This window comes from Phalacrocorax carbo, chromosome 1, assembly GCF_963921805.1.
Source record: "Phalacrocorax carbo chromosome 1, bPhaCar2.1, whole genome shotgun sequence".
NCBI classification, from domain to species: domain Eukaryota; kingdom Metazoa; phylum Chordata; class Aves; order Suliformes; family Phalacrocoracidae; genus Phalacrocorax; species Phalacrocorax carbo.
In genome coordinates, this window is record NC_087513.1 from 136,618,957 (window position 1) to 136,640,254 (window position 21,298).

The 21,298-nt window shown below is 43.0% G+C and overlaps 1 protein-coding gene across 4 annotated transcripts in view; it reads left to right on the forward strand.

Annotated features, from left to right (window-relative positions):
- The window catches only part of ARHGAP6 (Rho GTPase activating protein 6), a 342,515-nt gene that overhangs the window by 169,365 nt on the left and 151,852 nt on the right, over positions 1–21,298 (forward strand). Inside the window, exon 1 of one of the 4 annotated variants that reach the window (XM_064475533.1) lies at positions 3,262–3,478. The exons of the other annotated variants lie outside the window; for them this stretch is intronic. Within the exon in view, the coding sequence (XP_064331603.1) occupies positions 3,434–3,478 (45 nt within the window). The 5' untranslated portion in view covers positions 3,262–3,433. Of the gene's footprint in view, positions 1–3,261; positions 3,479–21,298 lie in introns of those variants that run through there. 4 annotated transcript variants of the gene reach the window in all.

Below are 21,298 nucleotides of genomic sequence, written 5' to 3' on the forward strand. Positions count from 1 at the left end.
TATTGTTTTTTCTTGATTGAATAACCTTGGAGTGAATATGCAGGAAAGTAACAGTTATGCTTTGTATGACCTGTTAAGAGAAGCTGACCTGGAAGGTTTACGCTTCCCAAAGTGAGCTGCATGCATTCCTCGGGTTCCCATTATCAGGTAAATAAAGGAGGAAGGAAATTTGGGAGGAATCATAAATGAATGTGATTAAAGGAGGAATGCAAAAGGGGGAAAAGGTAGCCAGAACGGCCCTGAAAGGTCCATATGTTAATCCTAGTTGCTAAGTGGCTTGAAAGAGGGACGGCTCATTGCAAGCAACTGAGTAGTACAGCTCCGTCGGTTACTGCTCGTTGCAGAGCAGGGGTGTGCTCCAAATCCTGTGCCGTTTGAAGTCAGACGGACTCCCTGGCCACCATAAATACAGCATAAGCAAGCTTTGTAGTCACAGCTGCAATAACTTGCTTTCAAAATCCAGAAAGGTTTTGTTTCAAGGTCTGGGCTTTGAAAACACCTTTTGTAAGTAGCAATTAGTTTTAAGTTTTGTTACTAGGTACACAAAAATCTTGAACTATACTATGAAAGTTCTATAGCTGCAACTTACCAAATCCTTTAAGATTTTATAAATGAAAATACTTAAAAAATCTTTTCTCCCTATTTTTTGTGTTGTGTGGACAGAAAAAAGCCTCATCTAGTAAACGTGCATTTTTCCAGGTTGACCTCCCCCACAAAACATAAGTTTTCACCCATAACTCTTTCCTTGTCATCATAAAAAGTTTTACCACCTTTTCCTGCTTGGATATTCTTTATTTTTAATCTTAGCTGCACCGATGTAAGAACCTGTCACTATTGCAAAGGTACTTCCATGCATGCTCTTCTCCTGCCCCCGGTATCCTGCTCCCAACTAGATGACCTCCTGCTTTCCTTTGTGCCAGCTCTGGCACTTGTCTCCTCCTTCAGAGAGCTGATTCAGTCTGCTAAATGGGAAGGAAACTGCGTGCTCCATTTGCTGTATTGGTTTGCGACAAGCACCGAGGCAGAGGGAAGGGAGGTGGTGGCAGTGTGTGTGGCTGGGAGCAGGGGATGAAGAGGGTTATGGGAGCCAGACTCTCCTTTACGGTGGCAATGAATTGCTAGGTCAGACGAGTTCAACCTGCAAAACTTCACCTGTAGTCCTTCCCCTCTCTGGCTTCTCCCTCTGGGGCATTGGGGCATTCCTCACCTTCCTGGCTTTATGTTTTTCTCCCTTATCTTAGTCCACTCTGTTTCCTCAAAGTTGCGCACCTCTCCTTTTGCTAGTCATCTTTTTCTCTACCTTCCAGTTGGGGGTTTCTGGTCACCTCCATACTATTCTTTTCACTTTGGGGTGTTTATTCAAACATGCCCCCCCGCTTTCCAGTTTTTAATCCTTTTCTGATGTTTAGCATTTCCTTTTGCACTGACCATTGTCAGAAGATAGGGCTAAAAAGAAGGTGGTGATGCTATAGAGCTCGAGGGTAGAAATCCTATATGCCTCTCACAAATCTTGTTCACCTGCTTTCTGTTGTTTTCCATGGTCAAACGCCATACCTGCAGAGCAGAGGAAAAAACTACCTGAAATCAGTTGATATAATCGATGTAGTTCTTGGGTTGAAACCATCTCCTTGAAATAAATAAAAAGCAGAACTTCAGAAGGGAAAATCAGGCACTCGGATCTTTTTGTGTTTTTTTTTTTACTTTTTTCCCCCTGCCTGCTTGGAGATCCTGATGATCTGAAATGTTTGATACGTAAGGTTTCTGTCTGTTGGGTGCTGCTTTCCAATACACGCTCTGCAACTTCTCAAACACCTGCCCTGCCTCGTTTTCCAGGAAGAGGAATAGTGCGGATCGTTCACCCAAGAGACAAAAATGGACTTTATGGGTAAATGCAGATATTGTGTTCTTTGTTCATGCCAAGTTAACCGAAAATTACCTCCCCGTCCATGGGAACTCTTAAAAATGATTTCCTCTGCAATAGGAATTAAAATCCATGGAAGATCCGTAAGTGGAAGATCATTGGATACAGTACATCACTAGGAAAGCAAATCAAAACTTTGGCTCCACTGATACATGTTTCCAGCATCTATTTGGAGTTATTTTACACTTTTTTTTTCTCCCACAAAATACCTTTTCTTTTTCCCCAAAAGAACTACGTTACCTTTGTTTATAGATAATGCAACGCGCTGGTAACACGTCTGCCTAGATTGTAGGTCGGAAACAGTAAAACTCATTAATTTCGTTATACGTCATGCCGCACTAGAATGAGGCCACTTCCTTAGAGAACAACTGAGAGTAACTGGGAGAGTTACTGTGCTAACAAAGATTTGTGCAAAGCATTGAAAAATTATTAAAAAGATGGAAGAGGGCTCAGGAAATCATCTAACCTGCCCCTAGCCTCACTCTGCTGAGGTTGTGCCTGACTGAGGGAGGTTTATGTATTTTTAAACACTTCAATTCATGGAGATGCCATGGTCTCCCTAGGCAAGTCACACTGAAGTCGCTACTAATTATGACACAGCAGAATGCAATTTTCCTTCAGAACGTGTTTCATCTTCTACAGTTTGTGTAAGTACATGTTCATAAAATACCAAATAGGCCGTGAAGTAGCGTTTCACTTTTCGAAGGCTATGTGTTCAAGAACCATAAGCCAGTCCTCCCAAATCCCGCATCACAAAAATACGTATTGGAAAGTAAGTTTGAGTTGTTCCTCTTTCCTTAGCCTTTAGGCCTCCCTTGCCGGACCGGGGCCGCCCCGCCAGGCTCCGGGGGCCGGTCGGGTGCTTTGCCCTGGGGATGAGCGACTGGACCGCGGGGGCCGGGTCAGCCCCTCCACGGGGCTCTCGCCCGGCGGGCCCCGGGCGGGAGCTGGGGACCCCCCGGGATGGTCCCAGCCGGGGACGGAGCCCCGCGGCCCCGCCGCCGTCGCCCTCTCCTCCCCTCAGCGCTCCGGCAGCCCCGCGGGAGGGCTCCCTCCGCCGCCCTGCACCGCCACCCGGCCCAGCTCGGCCCGCAGGTGCGGCCGGGCTCAGCGCCGCGGTGGGAGGCGACAGGCCCCGCCGCGGGGGAGTCACCGGCGCTGGGCGGGAGGACTGAAACCGCCACCCTTCCAGCGGCGCGGGGGAGGGGGGGGGAGCGGCGGCGGCGGGGCGCCTCCTCCTCCTCCTCCTCCTTCTTCTTCTCCTGCTCCCGCTGCCGCCCCGCTCCGCCGAGGGGCTGCCGGCTCCCGCGGCGGGGTGGGGACAGCCGGGGGCGGGGTGGAGGCACAAGTTGCGAGGAGGGGCGCCGGGGGACGGGGCCGGAGGCTGCCGGGCGGGAACCCCGCGCTGAGGCTGCCGCCGCCGCCGCCGCCGTCTGAGGGCAGAGCAGCGCCCAGCGCCGCCGCTGCAGCCGCGCCGCGTGGAGGGAGCGGCCCCGCCGCCCGCCCGCGGCCATGGGGGACTCGGTGTTCAGCGAGAAGCCGGCACTGCGCTACGCGGTGAGTGCCGGAGGGGGCTGCGTGGGACGGGGGCTCGGAGGAAGGTGCAGCCCACGTGTACCGGGTGGGGTGGGTGCGTGCGTGCGTCCGTCCGTCTGTCCTCCGCCCCGCAGCGCCGCCGGGGGCGATCGGCGGCGTCTGTGTGGTGGGGCTGGTGGCAGGTCCTGGCGCGGCGTGGGGAGCGCGGTGGGGTCCCAGCTCCGCGGAGGCTGGGCTGCACCCCGCACCGGCAGTGACGGCGCCGCCGCTTCCCCGGGGGGCGGCGGGGGGAGCAGAGGTGCTCCCGCAGGAGGAGGCGCCCCGCCGCCCGTCCGTCCGTGTCCTCGCAGGCGGGCTGAGGGGGCGAGCCCCCAGCGCCAGAACTGCTCTCGGTGGCCGGTTCCGGCACCGCTCCCGCTGCGCTTCAGATAGTAACACCATATTTCATTATTTCCTTCACGAGAGGTTGTGCCGTTGAGAAGCCGCTTCCTTTCTCCCGGCCTCGTTAGGGGCATTTTCTCGCTTGCTCGGGCAGAAATCAAAAAAACAAACCCCGAGCCGCGTACGAGCAACCGGTTGCCCCCCCCCCCCCCCCCCGCCGGAGCGGCAGCTGCGTGCGGGCGCCCGCGGTAGCGGCCGGGGTCTGGCGCCGCTCTCGTGTGCGCTCGTGCCGGTAACGAATGATTTTTATTGCTGCTGCTGAAGTTATGTGGGAATTGTCAGTCAGAGCAGGCTTGCTTTGCTGCTCCTGGTGAGTGCGGCTGCTGGCGCTGCGAGGATGGGTCGGTGAGTGTATCGCTGAGGCGGTACGCTGCGGCGTGCTTTTTCTCTTTCACTTTGATTCCTGCAGTATTGGCCGTTAAATTAAGTTTCTTTTTATGCCTGTTTTTAAAATCTTACCCGAACAGTTTGGAGTAGAAGAGGTGGTTCTGTTTGCTTTTTCCTTCTTGGGGGCGAGGGGGAGTCTGTCTGTGTAAATACTTCTATACCCACTCAGCTGTAGGTATCAGTGCACTCAGCTACTGTAGTAATACTACAGCTTTCAGAGGTAATGACGTGTTGGCTGAAATAGTTATATAGAAGCAAATACATTTTGTATCGTGTGTAAGTAGTGATTAGCAGTTTCGCTGGGAGACTAGTTCCCACTCGTCGAATGAATTGGAACCTCTTCTTTTAGTAGGGTAATTGCCCCGTTCCTATTTAGACACATAGGAGACCAGTGACAGTCACGTCGCATGCAAGCTCCATGAAATTTTTATTACTTCCTGTGATTGTGCTTGTCAGTCTACCATTAACTGCTAGTTACAAGCACATTATTGTTTCTGTCAGTTGGGTATCAGTCCATTTTCTTGCCCGGAGCCGGGAGCAGATAGTGCATTAAGCTCTGGTCAGCAGGCATGCAAAGGGAGAAGCAGGATGGCCAGCCCTCTCAGATGACCATGACCACTGTCGCAAAACCACTGCTCTTCCATTGCGCTATATCGCAGCAAAGGGGAAATTGTGCACCTGAGAATAGTACTTTAAAATAAAATATTTTTTACTATTTTAAGATCTATTTCGGTAATAAAGTAACAACACATAGATACATCTAAGAGGTAAGTGACTTTTTTTTCAGGTGATGTTACTAGTTTGGAAGATATAGAGCTGGGTGCTGGGCATTATCCATGCGTACGCTTAATGTGAAGTCTGTGAACAGCCTAATTGAAAACAAATGTTTGTTGACCTGAAGATAAGCTAAGACTTTAGAGCTTTGTTGGATTGAGGCCTTAGTAATTACTCCTTAAATGTAACTTAGGACCATTCTTGCTAACTTTGAATAATTGCGTGGTGTAAATACAAATCAAGTTACTAGATTTTTTTGATAACTGTGGAATAAAAATTATACAGTGTTATAGTATTTAGTAGCAATTAATTTATTGGCAGAAGAAATTATAGTGATTTATGTGGTGGGCTTTTCTTTTGCTTTTTGGGACTGATAATTAAAGCTCCATGATTTCCATAAAAGTGCATAAGGAAGCATCTGCTTAGCGTCTCGGTTCAGGTCAGCAGTGTCCTTTTGAAGGGAATCTCCCAGTCTTACCCGCTCATGTACCTTGGTTCATTTCTCAGGGCAGTCCTGGAGCATGAGAAACAGCGTTTGTTCAGGTGATGCTGAACTGGGGGATGTGCTCCTGGTGTTGCCCAGTGCCTGGACGGTATTCGAGCCTCAGGACCAAGCTAGAGTCAGCTTGAGTGTAAACTTCTGAAATCTGTGTGGCTTGGCCGTTGGGTCCTCTATACCAGCTCCTTAGCTCTGCAGTGTGTTACTGCCAGTGCAACATGATAATGTAGCCATAAATCAACAGGGATGCCATTGCGATTCTGAAGCTCCATAGCATATTTGCAAGGATCACTTATACAAACAAAGGCTTAATAATTTAGGACTGTAACATCTGTGGGGATGATCACATAGCCTATAGCGCGTTTGATCCAGCATATGTTAAATGCAAGTGGGATGGCTGAAATTATGTCACAGTTATGCTTTGGACTTGTCATCGGTGTTGAGTCACCAAAAACCTCCAGTAGGCAAGATGTAATTTTAACCAGTTGAAACATTTTTCTTTTTCAGTGAAAAGTAAGTTAAAAGAAATCAGCCAGCTGAAGATGAATAAAAATACCTTACTAAAGGAGAATAGGTAAAAAAATTTTTTAAAAGGGGGTTACACTTGCGTAGAGTCACAGAAATGTTTTTTTTTTTTCTCCTGATATCTTTTCATCAGCCCAGAGACCTCTTCGCCCTTCTGATGTTTACATCTATGTAGTATTTTTATGAAAACTTGTAGAAAGTTAAATGGTATCTCATCCACACTGTATGTTGCCTGACCAAGCTGTACCCTTTAATTTTTAGACCTAGGTTAGTTTTACCTGCCCACTAATCATCCATCTGAATCCACTCTGATTTAGAAGCTATTTTTGGTATTGTGATGTTTATAACAGATACTAAGATCTCCAAATGTTCCAGGAACATTTTTTTTTCAAACGGTTTCATTAAGAAGGATGGTCACCTTTCTGACTTGGGATTTCTTCCTGGTGGTTCCTAAATTAATTTCTTTTTTCCACCTTAGCAGCAGTTACAGGGGGACTTAAGAGCTGTTTCATGCATTTTGGCTAAAACACCAGAAAGCAATATTGTACTTACTTTATTTTAAGAGATCCATTGGTAACTTGAAATGTAGTTTTTTACATATGCAAAGAAGAGACTTAAAATAGCCTTGGGTGTTGCCCAACCGACCGTCCCCTCAGTGGTCCAAAGCAGGAAGCTTGAAGTATGATCTGGCTCGGAAATAGCTATTTTAATCTTGGTCTAGCATCTTCCGTCTTGTTTTGTCTTGAATGTTTACCGGAAGGGATTTCCCTGAAAAGAAGGGATGGTTGCCCTGATGAGGAAACTCTGGCTGTCTTTAACCAGGGAATATGAGAAAATGGGGAGGAGCTGGGATTTGGATGTGGCTGCCATGACCTGTGGGGCACCTGTGGGGATTCATCTGAAGAGAAGATGCAAGACTCTTCTTTGGGGCCAAAAACCGGGAGTTTTGGAAGCTGGAGTAGAGGGGATGTGTGGGTCCCTGGAGGACACAACTATAAGTTGCTTTAAGCCTCTGAATCTATTGCTGATAATGAGGTCGCCTCCAATTCAGATGTCAGTATTTAGGGAGAAGAAGGGTTTTTGCCTGCCTCCAGCAGTATTTGGAGCATTGTCTTGTCTCATGTGTTGGCTCAGCCTGCGCCCAGCTGACCCTTTGCTGGTGCAGTGGGCAGACTTGCTGCTTGCCATTACCGTCTTAAATCCATCAGTCTGCATGGAAGGATGGAGGAAACAAAAGAAACAGTTTGCAAAGGAATTAAAAAGAGGATAATAAACATTTTTCCTCCAATATTCTAGTTGTAGTGATGCTAATTGTTACTCTTAACAAAATTAGGTTACAGAGTAATTCAAAGTGGAATAGTGAGATTGGTGGTGACACTGTAAAACTGTGAGCTAGGACTGAAAAAATTCTCTCTGCGAGGAGGACCCAAGTGCTGACATCCTCTTTTGGGCTTGTTTGCATTTTACAAGAATCCATTTTTAAAGAGAGTTGCTTGGCTTTCTGATTTCAAGACACGTTGCCTGATGACTTGAGCCTCCAGCCTCTCAGATTTTTAACAACAAAATTACATGCCACAAGCAGACCACATTTATTATAGTGATTGTAGTAAATCCTACAAGTATATCTTACCGGACTAAGAAGTGTACTGCCTTCACCTAGACCCTTTGTCTGGTTTTTCTCTTCTCCCAGCGGGCTCTCCAGCAAGAAACAGTGCAGGAGCAGACCAGACCAGCACGTATCCAGATCAACTGTATTGTACGTTTGCAGTCAGGTTTGATGAGGTGGAGGACAGGCTGTGGGATTCAGGTGGTGCTTGACATGAGAAAAAGTTCTTGCCCACCAGGCTCTGTAATTCAAACATCTCTGCTCCATAGGAGACAGCTGCATATTTTCTCGTATTCCAGCTACTCAAAGGTAGAGTTAACTAGTTCAAAAAATTAAATCACTCTGCAGGTGGTGTTTTCTAATTAGAAAATTGTGAAGAATACTTCCTACTTGATCAGATAAGCAAGTTACAGAAGAGGCAGTTAACAGTCACATTTCTGGCATCTGACTCTTGGATTTCATTCATCAGAGACTTTCACTGACCATGTGTGTGTTGGGCGTTTCGCTGAAGGAATATGATTTCCGATTGCTGTTGAGCCCAGTCCTTCATTCTTCGTTTGGGTGAAATTCCCAGTGCTGGTGATGATTCATGCTTATAGTTTTGCAACATTTGAAAGTGCTTTTATCGCTAATCTCTAAAGAGCCTATATAAATATAGGAAACGAGCGCTATTTGTCGCTCAGTAGTGACACCAGGGCCAAGCTTTGATTGGGATTGACGGAATCTGAAGTGAGTCCAGCCGGCTTTTATCCACTCCACAGAGCAGGCATGAGTTAATGCCGAAGAGCCAAGATGAGGGGAAGAGAGGAAGAGAAGAGCTCTTGTGTGTGTCATGGGCTCTTAAAAAGTTGCAGGAAGTAGTTTTCAATTCTGTTCAGGTCACGTTTTTTTACAGTGCTTGAACTCCTAATGTATTTCTGGAGCTCTCCACGCACAAATGGTTATTAATGTCCTTTCTCTTGTGTGCAGGAGTAAAGATGGGGGCAGATGTAGGCTGAGTTTGGCAAGGCTTGCTAGGTCAGGTCTATTCCTATGGGCCAGCAATAGAGGTGGCCTAAAGTATGGAGAAAGTGGCCACCCTGTGTATAGATGGCAGGAGGTAAAGCTTCCCTTTCATTCTATTTGTCTGCCTGTCTTTACATAGGATGATCTATCCCTGCAGCGCAATTACAGTTCTTGGGCTGTTTAATAAAATTCCGTGTGAGTGGAGCTTCAGGGTTTTTATTGAGATGCACACAGTCATTTGGCTCTGATATGATGGTATACTTCCTTGGTCCAATTTATGCTGCTTGCACTTCTCCAAGAGGGGATTTGATCAACCAGCAATATTCCTTCATAAAACTGCTGGGTGGATGAGGTTTTGTGCTGTCAGTACTGACGAAGTCTGCCTGAGCAGCAGCAAGGTCATGTGTGGCCAAAATCAGCAACCTGTGCCTGGAGGTAAGGTTAGCCATGCAGATGAAGTGCAAGATGAGAACTGAGGATTTCAATCTCTGTCATGGCCTTTTTTGTGATTTTTTTTTTTTTTTTTTTTTTGAGCAGGGTGCTTGTCTGGTCCTTTTTTTAATTTATTTTTCTGCAGAAATGCTTCTTTTCCTAAACGAACTAGCATGTGGAAACATATGCCAACCTTTAGGAGATGTTCAGATGCGAAGGTTGTGAGATACAGAACTATTCTTAAGTAAAAATGTTGGACTCCATGTGGTCGATATCCCTCTTGCAGGCTGATGGTTTGTATTTCAGTTCTGTTTCCCAGAACCTTTTTGAAATTTGTGAGCAGATTTTTACATTTCTTTCAGCCTGAAGAGTGAAGCCGTGTAAATAGGAGATGATTGAGGTCACAGGTATATTTAGGTAGTTGGTTCTACTTTTATTTATCTTCAGTTGCTAATCAGTTATCTTTTATACCTGAGTGTCTTTGCATGGTACTGTGAAGAAGGACGTTACTTGTTTGTGATACCTGTTTCTGCTAACATGAAAATAGTATTTTTGCTGGCCACAGCTCTTCAAAACTTAATTTATTTAGAATTTAAATTCCAAACAAAAGTAAAACCTAAGAAACAGTCTCTTTCACGTGACATGCTTACAGGGTCTTTTGAACACTTCTGAACTTCTTTCATTTGTCTAAGTACCTCTGTCGTTCACCGAGTAGTGTACCCCTGGAACAGCTGTTTGCTGCTCGTGTTCTAATGGAATACCTGTACCTACAGCAAAAATACAGCTGAACTCTCAGTGGCTTGGAAAAGATGCATTCAATGTTCAAATTTCACACCATTTGTACCTTTCTTTAGTTGAGAATATAGAAAGCCATTTCACTCCATGCAGTGATATGGCTTTTTCTTGTCTAGGGAATAAAGGAGGTGTGCATGCGTTGTATTGCTTACAAAAAGAATCTGACAACCTTTCTGCAACAGGTCTTGGCTGACAAATCCATGTGGCTCAAGTTTGGTTTCTCTGAAGGGGTGTCAAATCTTAATGCTCCCTTGGGAGATGCCTGGGTCTTACTGGGCAGGGCTGACTCAAAACTAAAAGTAAGTAATGTTTATCTTTCTAATGATTACTATCTAAGCGTTATCTACAGTGCACAGTTAAAAGGATTTCCTGAATGTATCATCTACTAAATCAAAAACTGTTAGGAATTGCTAATGGGGAATTGAATATTACAACAGTACTTAAGTACACGGCAGTAGTGTTCACTTGCTAAGGGAGATGTAAGTAATGTTTGGGTTTGTTCAGGCTACGGTGCCCCCAGGTATGCAGGAAGAGTAAGTGCTGGTCATAACTACCTGTAAGGTAGTCTGCTGTTACTTCATACTTGGATGCTTTACATTCTTGAAGCGGGTGAATGAGTCTTTGGAAGCGATACTGAAGGCTGTTTGATATTTCTTCATACAATTGAATTGTTTACTTTAAAATAACATCTTCTATATATTTTTGTGCATTACTTTATGTGAATCTTATTATCACCTTTGCTACACTGCCGTGAAGGTAGATGATCCCATGATTTTATGACTGCTACTGTGCTGTGTAATTCCACTAGATTATAGCTAGTCTGCATTGTTCTTTTTAACTGTAGATGATAGTTTGGTGTGGTTTCCTTTTTTTTTTTTTTAATCAAGCATCTTGAACGCTAAGTATATCTATAGGTACCTGGTGTGTAGCACCCAAACTTTAGCCTGAGTGTCTGTATCTCCTGAAACTTGCAGTTATTTTCCTTCAGTGTTGATCAGGGTATAATATTTGCAAAGGTTTACATATTTAGAAAGTTGATTGCATTGTCTGGGATGTCAGATTTTATTTAGACACCTAAATTAGGTGGTGTTTAATGTTGATTATTTTCTTCTTTTGCCCATTAGTTTGTAAAAGCTCCTGTTATGCTCAACTATATGTCACTTGGTATATGGATTCAGTATCCTTGCAGGCTGAAATTCTCATTTCAGTACATTACTGTGTTTTTTTTCCAGTCTGGTCCTATTAATAAATATCCTGAGGCTTGCAAAGCACTTCGTTGTTTAAACACAAGCTGTGGAAAAGAATCTGAAGATCATCATTTGATAGACGGATATTAGCCTTGCTGAAAAACTCGGAAATGTATTTATACTTTCCAAGCGGGGTCTGGAATGAGCACAGTATATGGTGCTATCTGCAGGAAAACCAAACCAAACCCATAAACAAATTGTGTAGGAAGAAAACTATAGGTACTTGCAGCCTGGTCCTGTTCTTGCTGAAATATGTACCAGCTCTTGAAACAGATGTTGAGTCCAGCTTTGTGCAGAGGCCACGCCCTCTGTTTCCCTTGGCAAATTGTCTCACATTCCAGCAACCCTCTGGGCAAAACATCCTTTAATTGGTACTGTGGCCTTAAATGTTTCCTTTTTTTCCTCTGTGGTAAATTGTTCATGCCCTACATCATTGCAGGCTGTCATTAATATTTGCATACTGTGATTATATACCCCTTTAATGTCAGCTTTTGTAGCTGCACGTATCGAACATTGGAAGTACTCCCTATTTCCATTTCAATTACTTTAAATAAAAGCGAGTGGTTTATTTTAGTGCAGAGTATGGCACTGAGAAACTTGCGGCAGAACGTTGGAGATTTTGTTGGTTTGCAGGCAGAGATCTCTGAGTAATTGGGGAAACCCCTGATTAGCTGGTTGCTTCCTCTCCCAGATGCCTGTTTCTGTGGTCTTTCCTTGTGAGTGCTTTCATACTCGGGTTCAGAGTCCGTTCCAGCATCTGAGTACATCTGGACAAATGGTAGAAACAGGTGGTAGGAGAGAAAGAGCATGACTTGGCTTTTTGCTTGAAGGTGGATGTCTTTCAGAGTTGCAGCTGCTGAATCTCATAGTTCTTGTGCTCCTGCAGTGTCTTGCAAAGGTAGGGGTAGGAGCGATGACCACAGGGGTTTTGTCTCAACCTGTATGAGAAGTCAGCGTGAACCCCAGGAGCTATCCCTCTAGTGAGGGATGAGAGATGTTCAGGTCTTGAGAAGACGTACATATCTCAATGACGTATTTTCACTGGAAGTATGTCCGAAGTGTACCTGCATCATTTGGGTGTCAGGCAGCATGTCTTAATACTTCACTTCAGCTCAGGAATTGGAGATGACCCCTTTCTAGTAGGAGCTGCGAACTTGTGTCCTTGTAACATCAGAGTTGAATTGCAGTGGTGCTGCATGCCTGGGGTGACTCTTGGAGGAACACCAGACACTGCTGTTTGCAGAGTTACAGCACCATGTAACAGCTGAGCATTGCATCTCTCGCTTCCAGTTGCGTGTGATGTATGAAAAGCCTAAACTATCCAGGAGCAAATAGCTAAAGATTTTACCTAATCCCATGCGATGTCACGTGAAGCCGTGAGATGATCCCTGTTCTTGGCACATCCTGGTAGTGTTGGATTTAAAGCCACTGGGTTTTCTAGAGGTGGTTCATAGTCCCTCTTCTTCAGCAGAAAGTGAACTCCTGCTCAGCTTGCTGAGCTTCAGGACACAGCTTTTTTTCTGTCAGGCAAGGATTTGGCTGGTGCATCATTCTGGCAGGTGGCTGGTTCTGGGCCCCTTGGTTTTTGTGTGGCTGGGTGAGCCTGCAGTTGGATGTTCTGGCTGCAAGAAATGAAGTTGCTGGTGATGAGCTTTGTTTTCAGAGTTAACGAGGAGCATCAATACAAGTTCCTCTATAAATATTTATTTTTCTTTTTGCATGTCCATGTCCTGAAATGTATTCAAGATTTAAATTGACGTAAATCTGAAATTCAGTTTAAGGCCACAGGAAAACAGACTAATTAAATGCAAAGTTGAAAAATTTATTGTCCCCTTACCTATCTTCTTCCAGAATGCATCTTCATTATTATTCAGGATTTTCCATGCACAACTGCACAGCCTGTGTGAAGCAATGTCAAATTCTATTTATGAGAACTTAAAATGATAAAAATGTTGCAACAGGGCAGAGTTAATCTCCATCAGAATCACAGAGGAGAAAAAGGATATAAAAGAGTAAACTATGCAGTCCTTCTCCATAATTGTACATTACTGTGTCAAATGTTTTTGTTACTGAATTTAACAAGGAGGGTGTGAGTTGCGTACATTTATTTACAGAAAAGATGCTGTTGTCTGTTCTGACTGCTGATAGGTTGATGATTTACCTTCTGGCTAATTATTTTTTTGGGGGAAATTCTCCCTGCTGTGAGTTACCTAACTGAGGATAGCTGTCCCACTACAGGTGATTCATGGCATCAGAAATGGTCCTTGCAGTTCTTTAATTACCTGGTAGTGCTGTAGTCTTTGAAAGCATTCCTTGATATGAGCAATCTGGGAGTCTCCATTTATTCAGTCTTTTTGCATGAATTTGGAGAATTTGTTGTCAGTGGTGCTGAATAGAACCACATATTTTTACTTCTGGAGAGTGTACATAATGGCTGGGGAGTATTTAAATCCTTCAGTGCTAGAACAGCTTTTCTGGCTATAAAATAAAGTTGTCATAGTGTGCCTACTAGACTGTAAATTAGACTGAACTGGAGTCAGTATTGTGGCCCTTCCTGCAGTGGGATGAATTTGGGTTTTCCCATACTGTGTGTCACACCATCTTGTATCACTTTTAATTTATACATTTCCGTCATCCATTTAAAGTCATCTAATTCTGTATTTTCATTGGTACAGGCTTTCTCAAGCCCAGGTGAGCAAGACCTCTTCTTGTGCCTTTAAATATGTCATGGTGACATTCAGATATCTTCTGTGAAGTGATGGGAAAATATTACTCTTTGGATTCTCAAATTTATCATCTTTCAGTGACTTTTAGTTCTGCACAGATGAATCTGAAAAGACGCCTTTGCTAGGAGCCAGTCCTGTACATCTAGCCAGCTGAAGCCTCTGGCTGTGGTAGTGGCTTTTTTTTTTTTCCATATGTAGTGTTGCCAATATAAAATACCCTGTAATTGTTAGCGTGCAGCAAAACTTTTCTAATGCTCTTGCAACTCCTTTTCTCTCTGCAGGGCAGTATTTCTGTCCCTAGATTAGAGAGTAATTGAAATGCATGCAGAGAGCACGTCTGATGAGTAGCAAGCTGGTGGTGTGGTGTGTTTTGTTTGGTTGGTTTTTTTTCTTTTTGTTTTTCAGTCTGGGCATAACAGCAAAAGTGTTTGGCAAGAAATATTGCTGCCAGGAAGCCCTTACAGTTATTATCTATGACTATCAATATGATACCTGTTACCTTAACTTGCATGTAACGTTAAGCAGAGTTGACTTATATCTATCTTTTGTCTTACTTTGTATCAGTTGTTTAAATCACTTGCCCTTTATGTAGAATTCATGCCTGAAAAAGGAATTCCAACTGAAGAAGAAACATTGAATTCCTTTCCTTTAGTAACGTGTTCCTGAGGATGGTTTTTAAAGTTCTCTTACATTCTGTCTCTTGCAAGACAATGAGAAAATGACCCATCATGAAATACAGATGCTCTGTAGGTCGTCCACACAATTTCATAAAAACTCTGTGCAGAGCACATTATCAGCCCAACTGATCCTGTGTTGTTTCTGGTGGAATAGTTACTTTTAAATGAGTTTTCTAGTCTTCACTACATCTTTGGTGTTAAAATAAATATAAAGCAATTGGCTATTGATAAATATTTACTTTAATATTTGAGGTTTTGGAAATTACAACATCCCTTTCACTGTGTCACAGGAAATAGCAGGGTTTTCTACTTCTCCCAAGTTGTGTGTGTGTGTTCATATTAATTTGCTAACACACATTCTCCAAGGTAGGTTTGTTAGAGCTGAGGTCTTCATGCTATTCTCTTTTGTTAATATTTGCTTTAATTTTGCTGGTGTCATTTTGCAAGGTGGGGCTTTGGTTTGAACCCTTCAAATTCACTTGTGCTAGAGGGTTTCAGCTGCAAAGATGTAGAAGATTGACATTAAAATGATTCCCTCTTTGTTTTTCCCTTGTCTTGTATGGGTTGGCATGGCATTGTGTGTGTTAGTCTTGTGTTTGAGACAGTCATTGCTTCTGAAAATCCCAGCATTCTTGTGGCTGCTTGACAAGGATGGTTTCAGTGTTCTCAGAATTACTTATGTGGTCTTTTTTTAAAATAAATTTTTATCTATTTCCTCTTTCCATTTTCATTTATACATGGCCTCTCATCTGTTGCATCATTCCATGTGTGTAGCTTCATGAGCCCCCTCTGCTCCCCAGCACAAAAAAATCTGATGTGGTACCTCTATCTTCCACACAGGCATCTGAATCATTTGTTAGAAATTGTTGGGTTAACTGGTACCTCTGAGGATTGTTTTAGATTCTGTGGAGGCTCAGGGGTTTTTGAATTTGGGTGGGACTTTTTTTTTTTGCAAGTAGTCCATCCAGTAACTTATATCTTACAATGAAAACTCAAGTTGTGGAATAATTGGTCTTTTTCCTTCCCTAGAGTGCCTTGTATACTGTTGTTATGTCCTATATAATTACTACAGTTGAAAACACAGGATTTTGTCAAACACCTTTTATCAGTATTTTTAGTTCTCAGGCATTCACTAATTCTGCTGTGATCAGAAGAAATTTGAATCCTATTTCTATACATGATTTCCTTAAAACAGAATGTCTTATAAGTTTCCTTTAAAATCGTTGACAATGTGTACTGCAAAACTCAGTTCTTTTTTATGAACTGATACCATGGCGTATTCTGTACTAGAGAGACTAGCATTAAAAATATGTGTTTCTTGCTGTAGAAGACCAATTGCAGGCATTTATGTTCTCTCTGGCAATCAGCATGTAAGTGGAGTTGAACGTTTGAAACCAAACTGTTGATCTGAAACATACCTTGTCATCTTAGAGATATTTTAGTTAACTACAAATCAGAAACAGCATGTACCCCTGTTTGAGCAACTATGCCAGATCCTTGGGGTCACCTGTATGCTGCCCCTTTTTTTTTTTTTTTTTTGAGCGTGTCGGTTCCATAGTTTTTAATTAAATCAAATTTGTAAACTGATAGGAGCAGAACTTGTATGCAGCTTGTTCTGTAAAGCTTTTAATGTGTTTTGGTACATTCAGAGGTAATAGGATTGGGAGTGTGTATGTATGTCCTTGGGTTTTTGCAAATAACCTTGTTATGTTCTTGGTGATTCATCTTGCTGTTTTCTGGCATAAACTTTTTTTTTCTTTCAGCTAGTGATAATACTGTTCAGTTTTCTGTTAACTTGGTAGAATTGATCCGTATCTATTAAGGATGCAAAAGCAAGGGGGAAAATAGGAGGTCACATTTATTCTGGGATAAGTATCTGCAGTTAATGGAGTTACCATGAGGAATTAATGTGTCTTGCTGTTCATATTCTTTAGTTCTGCTTGAACTGGCCTCTAGCTATCTTTGTGGATCCATTTTAAAGTGAGCTTGAATGCAACTTAGACAAAGTGACTGGAGCAAGACAACAATAAATACTCTGACTCATCACGGTGCGTATTTAGACAAATATTTAAGTGCAATTTCTCAGTCTGGCTCCAAGTAAGCAGACGAAGGAACGGGCTTTCTTGATTGCATTGATCAGGCAAACAAGGTTGCTTTTACATGAGTTTTCTTTGAATCTCCTAAGGGCTTCTCTGCTTGAAGCAGAAGTGGGAAAACAAATGGCTGAGTATTCCCTGTCGCCCGTTATAGTTAGGTCTCATAAGGAGGTTTCTGTGCATTTGGGGTTGTCCTTTTTGTCTGTGTTGTACCGCATGGAGTTCAGATGGTCCCAGCCCTATGAGTGGTGCTTTCAGCCTCAATGATGGTTATAAATAAGCAAATCTAGTGAAGGCTGAAGGTCAGGACTATTCCTGCCCTACTGTGTTGACCTGTTCTGAGCAACCAGAAGCTACAGGAGTGTTCTCATTTGTTTCAAATGAGGAAAGTAACATGGTGTTTAGGCAGGCACTGTAGATGTAGTCTTACTGATGGTTTAGTTGGGTGTCTTCCTGAGCTCTGTCCTGCCCGTAGCAGCCGGTCACTGCAAGACCACTGCCTCTTCAGCCAGCGTGCACCAGTGTCTGATGTCTGAGTGAGTGTAACACTTCAAAGAGAGTTCCTTGTATAGAAATTGTGCTGATAGTAAAAAAAGGGCTGAAAAAAACCCTCTCGTGTTTGGTGAACTGAGTCTTTTCAACTAATTACCAATGGCTTGGTTTTCATTAGTCCTGGAGGCTGTTAGCTCCCAAAGACTTCAGCTGCAGCTTTGTATGAGCAACACTTGGAGACCTAGTTATACGTTCATGTAAATCTTTCTGGCTTATAAGTAACCCTGCTGACAATTAAAAAGAAGGCAGAGAAAAAGAGAAAGTTGAGTTTTGACAGCAGCAGAAATAATCGCATTAGTTCTGGGAATGAAAAGTATACCAACTTGGAGAAAAATTTAAGGGCCAAGATATATGTGTAGGTAAAGCATAGGGGAACGTATTCATGATATGTTGATGGACTTGACTTTTACTCACAGGCTGCACTTGCAGAAGGGTGCCTCTTCTACAGCATGTATGTTGGATCTGATGCATAAAAACAACGTATCCAGAAGTTTTTCAGGTCATGTAAAAGTTTTGACAGCCTGCTTTCTGTTGCCTTCTTTTGATGCTTGTGTTCCTCGTCCCTACTTCAGGATCGAAAACTGTCTGCTGTTTGACCTTGTGCTGGGGAGAGTCGGTGATGATCCTAGAGGCCACTTCTTAGTCCCAGGTTTTTATAATTGTGTCAGGCGTGTTTGGTGGTTTTCTGGCTTGCTTATGCTTCCCATAGGTTTATACCCTCTGAAACGCATTTAAATTACTTCCTAAATGACCTGTGAAACATGTACTTCTAGTCTCAGTAAATCTATGTAGGTGTAACTTGAGCACCAAGGAAAATTGTAGAATGGAAGGAAAAAAAAAAAAGAATAGCTTTTCTTCAGCTCCTTTAAACATCCACACACCTCCTGTTGCTTCGGTACACATCTTCCTCCCATTTGTAGTAGGCTGAGATTTTTTTTAACACTCGCACTTTCCTCTATTTCCTGGAGACTGATGCGATTTAGCACTGCAGAGGGACCAGAGGAAATGATCTCTTGACTGAGTCTATTAATTATAGTTCCCCTGAGAATCTGTTTCTTCTTCAGAAAGAATGGCAATAGCAAACAGAAAAAGCATTCTGGAAACAAGCTAGTGCAATTATTACTCACATGTTTGGCAAATTAGAGGACTGATCCTTTTCCCGAAGGTCTCAAAGAAGCATATTTGTTCTGTTTTTATGTAACTTTTTATATGAAAATCAATCTTTGAGCCTATAATTCTTCATACTTGCTTGAAGCTTGAAGGTGATTTCTTTGGAAGAAAAATATTTGGAAAGTTTAGCAAAATTCCCCATGGCCCATATCTAGGAACGTAAGACACGGGGGACCTCCTGGGCGGTGGATCCCTGCCCCTTTCTGTTGTGCATAATCCCTTACATAAACACAGCAGGCTCTGTGTCTCAGAAGTAGTTTTTCTTCACTTCATTACTTCAGCTGAAGGGCTCTTCCAGAGCTCTGTGACTGATAGTCATCTTTTCATATTGGCCTAAATTTATTCTTGGGGCAACATGAGCTTTTAGCTTAAACTGTACTTTTGCTGCCCTGGTATTTCTCCAAGTTTTTTCTCCTTCATTTTGTTTTGGCTGAGGAAGGGGATCTGGCTCTTTGTTTTGGTGGATGCCTTTATTCTGTGCCTCTACCCAGAAACTGTCCTTTGTGCTTGTCACTTTCTTCAGGTGTGGACTTCATGCACAGTGGAAACAAGTGGCTGCCTGGGAGAGCAGAGAGACGGGAGCTTGTATTATGGCCTGAAGTCAAAGAGAAAATGTCCTCTGTCCTGATCCCTCCCCCACCCTGAGAATGGAGCCCAAGCTTAGCAGCTGACATCAACATTTCAGCATTTTTCATTTAGATAAATCTGCCCTTGGCAACCTTTTCAACTCAAGGCTTTTTTTTTTTTTTTTTTGTTAGTTCCCATCTATTAAATAGATGCTCTAAGCAGCTTTATTCTGCAGTTCCTCAGAGACTGGGATCTGCTGCCTCTGCAGGCAGAAGAGAGGAAAGCTGAGCGCAGGCCTCATCTTTCTCACTCTGCTGCAGTTCCTCTTGAAGTCTGTTCTGCATGGCTCCTGGTTTCGGGGACAGAAGAGGGAGAGGTGGAGTTGGCAGGTAGCGAACTGTAGCTACGGGAGTTGAAAAAGGGCGCAGTATTGGGGAGAGAGAGGCAGACAAAGAGAGCAAAGGGTATAGCTGAGGAGACCCCATTGCTGTTGTGTTTGGAAGCCGGCCCGCAGCCTGAGTGCTGATCCCTGCAGCCCCCTGCCCTTGCACCAGTACCCCTTGCACAGCCCAGTGGGTATAAAAACTCCTGGCACTTGGGAGTAGCAGCTGTGGAAAAAGCTCCTAGATGCCTCTCTACCACATTAAACCATAGTGAGTGAAGCAGATGTTCATTATTGTGGGGAACCTCATATGAACAGATTTCTTTTGTTCGCACCACCACTACTGTGACAATAACTAATTTTTGTACGGATAGCTTAATTTGAAGGAAGCCTTCCACTTTTAGATTTGCCTAGCAATATTTATGGATACATTGTCACTGGGAAAATTGCGCTTCTGCCTGGAACGTAGTATACGTATTTGACAAAGATGACTACAACTTAGAAGAAATAATGTGAACTTCTTCAGTCTCCTTCCTCTTACTAATTAATTTGCTTCACCAGTGCTATTCTTTCTGTTTTGCCAAAGTCAAGAAAACAGAAAATATAAGATTGAAAAGACACAGAACATACATACTGTTTGAAGAAAAATCTGTTGCAAACTGAATTAATTTAAAAATTACATAAATTTTCCATTCAAATTGGCTTTATTCCTCTCTTACATGGCTGCACTTAAGATTTAAAATCATTATTTTTGTGCTAAGCAGTGACCCTTTGTGCTGTGTGTGCTCACCAGGGATATGTTGTATTTTCTGGGGGAAATGTAATTTATACCTGTAAAATTTTAAGGATGACATTACATTAAGTAAAGGGGTTTTTTTTGCATGTCATGAATCTGAATGGGGAAGAAGAGGAACAGATCTATGTATGCCTCATTGTTTAAAGTGTAAGTGTGCCAGCTCTCTCCTACATAATTTTCCCCAGGGCTGTAAAGTTTTAGTAGCACTTAGCAAAATGTTCAAAGGAAATACATGATTTTAAGGACATCATAAGGCATTCTAAAGTAGTGACTCATGCAATGTGTTAATAAATACAACTGCACTCAAATTGCTTAAAGCTGCTTTTGTTATACTACAAAGGTGAGAGGTGCTTCTGAAATGCCAAATGAAGATTAAATTGTCCTCAAACTTGTCCATCTGTAAACATCTGTCTAATGTAGATAATCTTCTGTTAGGTCAGATTGGCTAATCCTCTGATGTTTTTTGGCAGGAGGGGTCCACGCACTTAAGGAGTTTTAAAAAGCTTGGCGAAGTTTATGAAGTTTTCAATTTTTCTGTCTCTAGGAGTACTTTAAAAATGGGTTCTGATGAGTTCTGTATGAAATAAACAATTCTGTTAGTTGTTCTTCCCAACCTGTTCATGCAGTGCCAGAGTGGCATGGAGATAGTGAGAAGGTTATTCCAGTTATTGGTGTCCTGGAGGGCTTCCTGGTTGATGGAGTGGAGCAAATACCCCATGTGCTCCCTCTTCTCCTGTTTTATGTTTCCTGGGCAGGTTTTAAGGTGTGAGGTGCAGTGGGGTGGTGTTAGGAGTCTGCTGTAGATGCCACGTTCAGCTTTGCTCTAGAAATTCTTAACCAGAGAAAGAAATACTACTGGGAGATACATGTCTATGGGAAACTTTCACTTCTTAGAGAAGATGCTATAAATAATGATAGGAAGGATATTTCTGGACGTAATAGTCAACATTTCTTCTAATAGTTACTGAATGAAAATATTGCTGTTTCAGGCTTAGCTTTGGTATGTAGGAATGAACTTGTGGAAGAGCTGAGAAAAGTCCTCAAACAAATGCTTACCATTTAATTAGTTTTGAACAGAAAGGTGAACAAAATACAATCAGAAATCAAGGGGAAATAATAAATTAGCTAAACAAAAGAGCTTGGGTGAGACAACATTTTATTTTT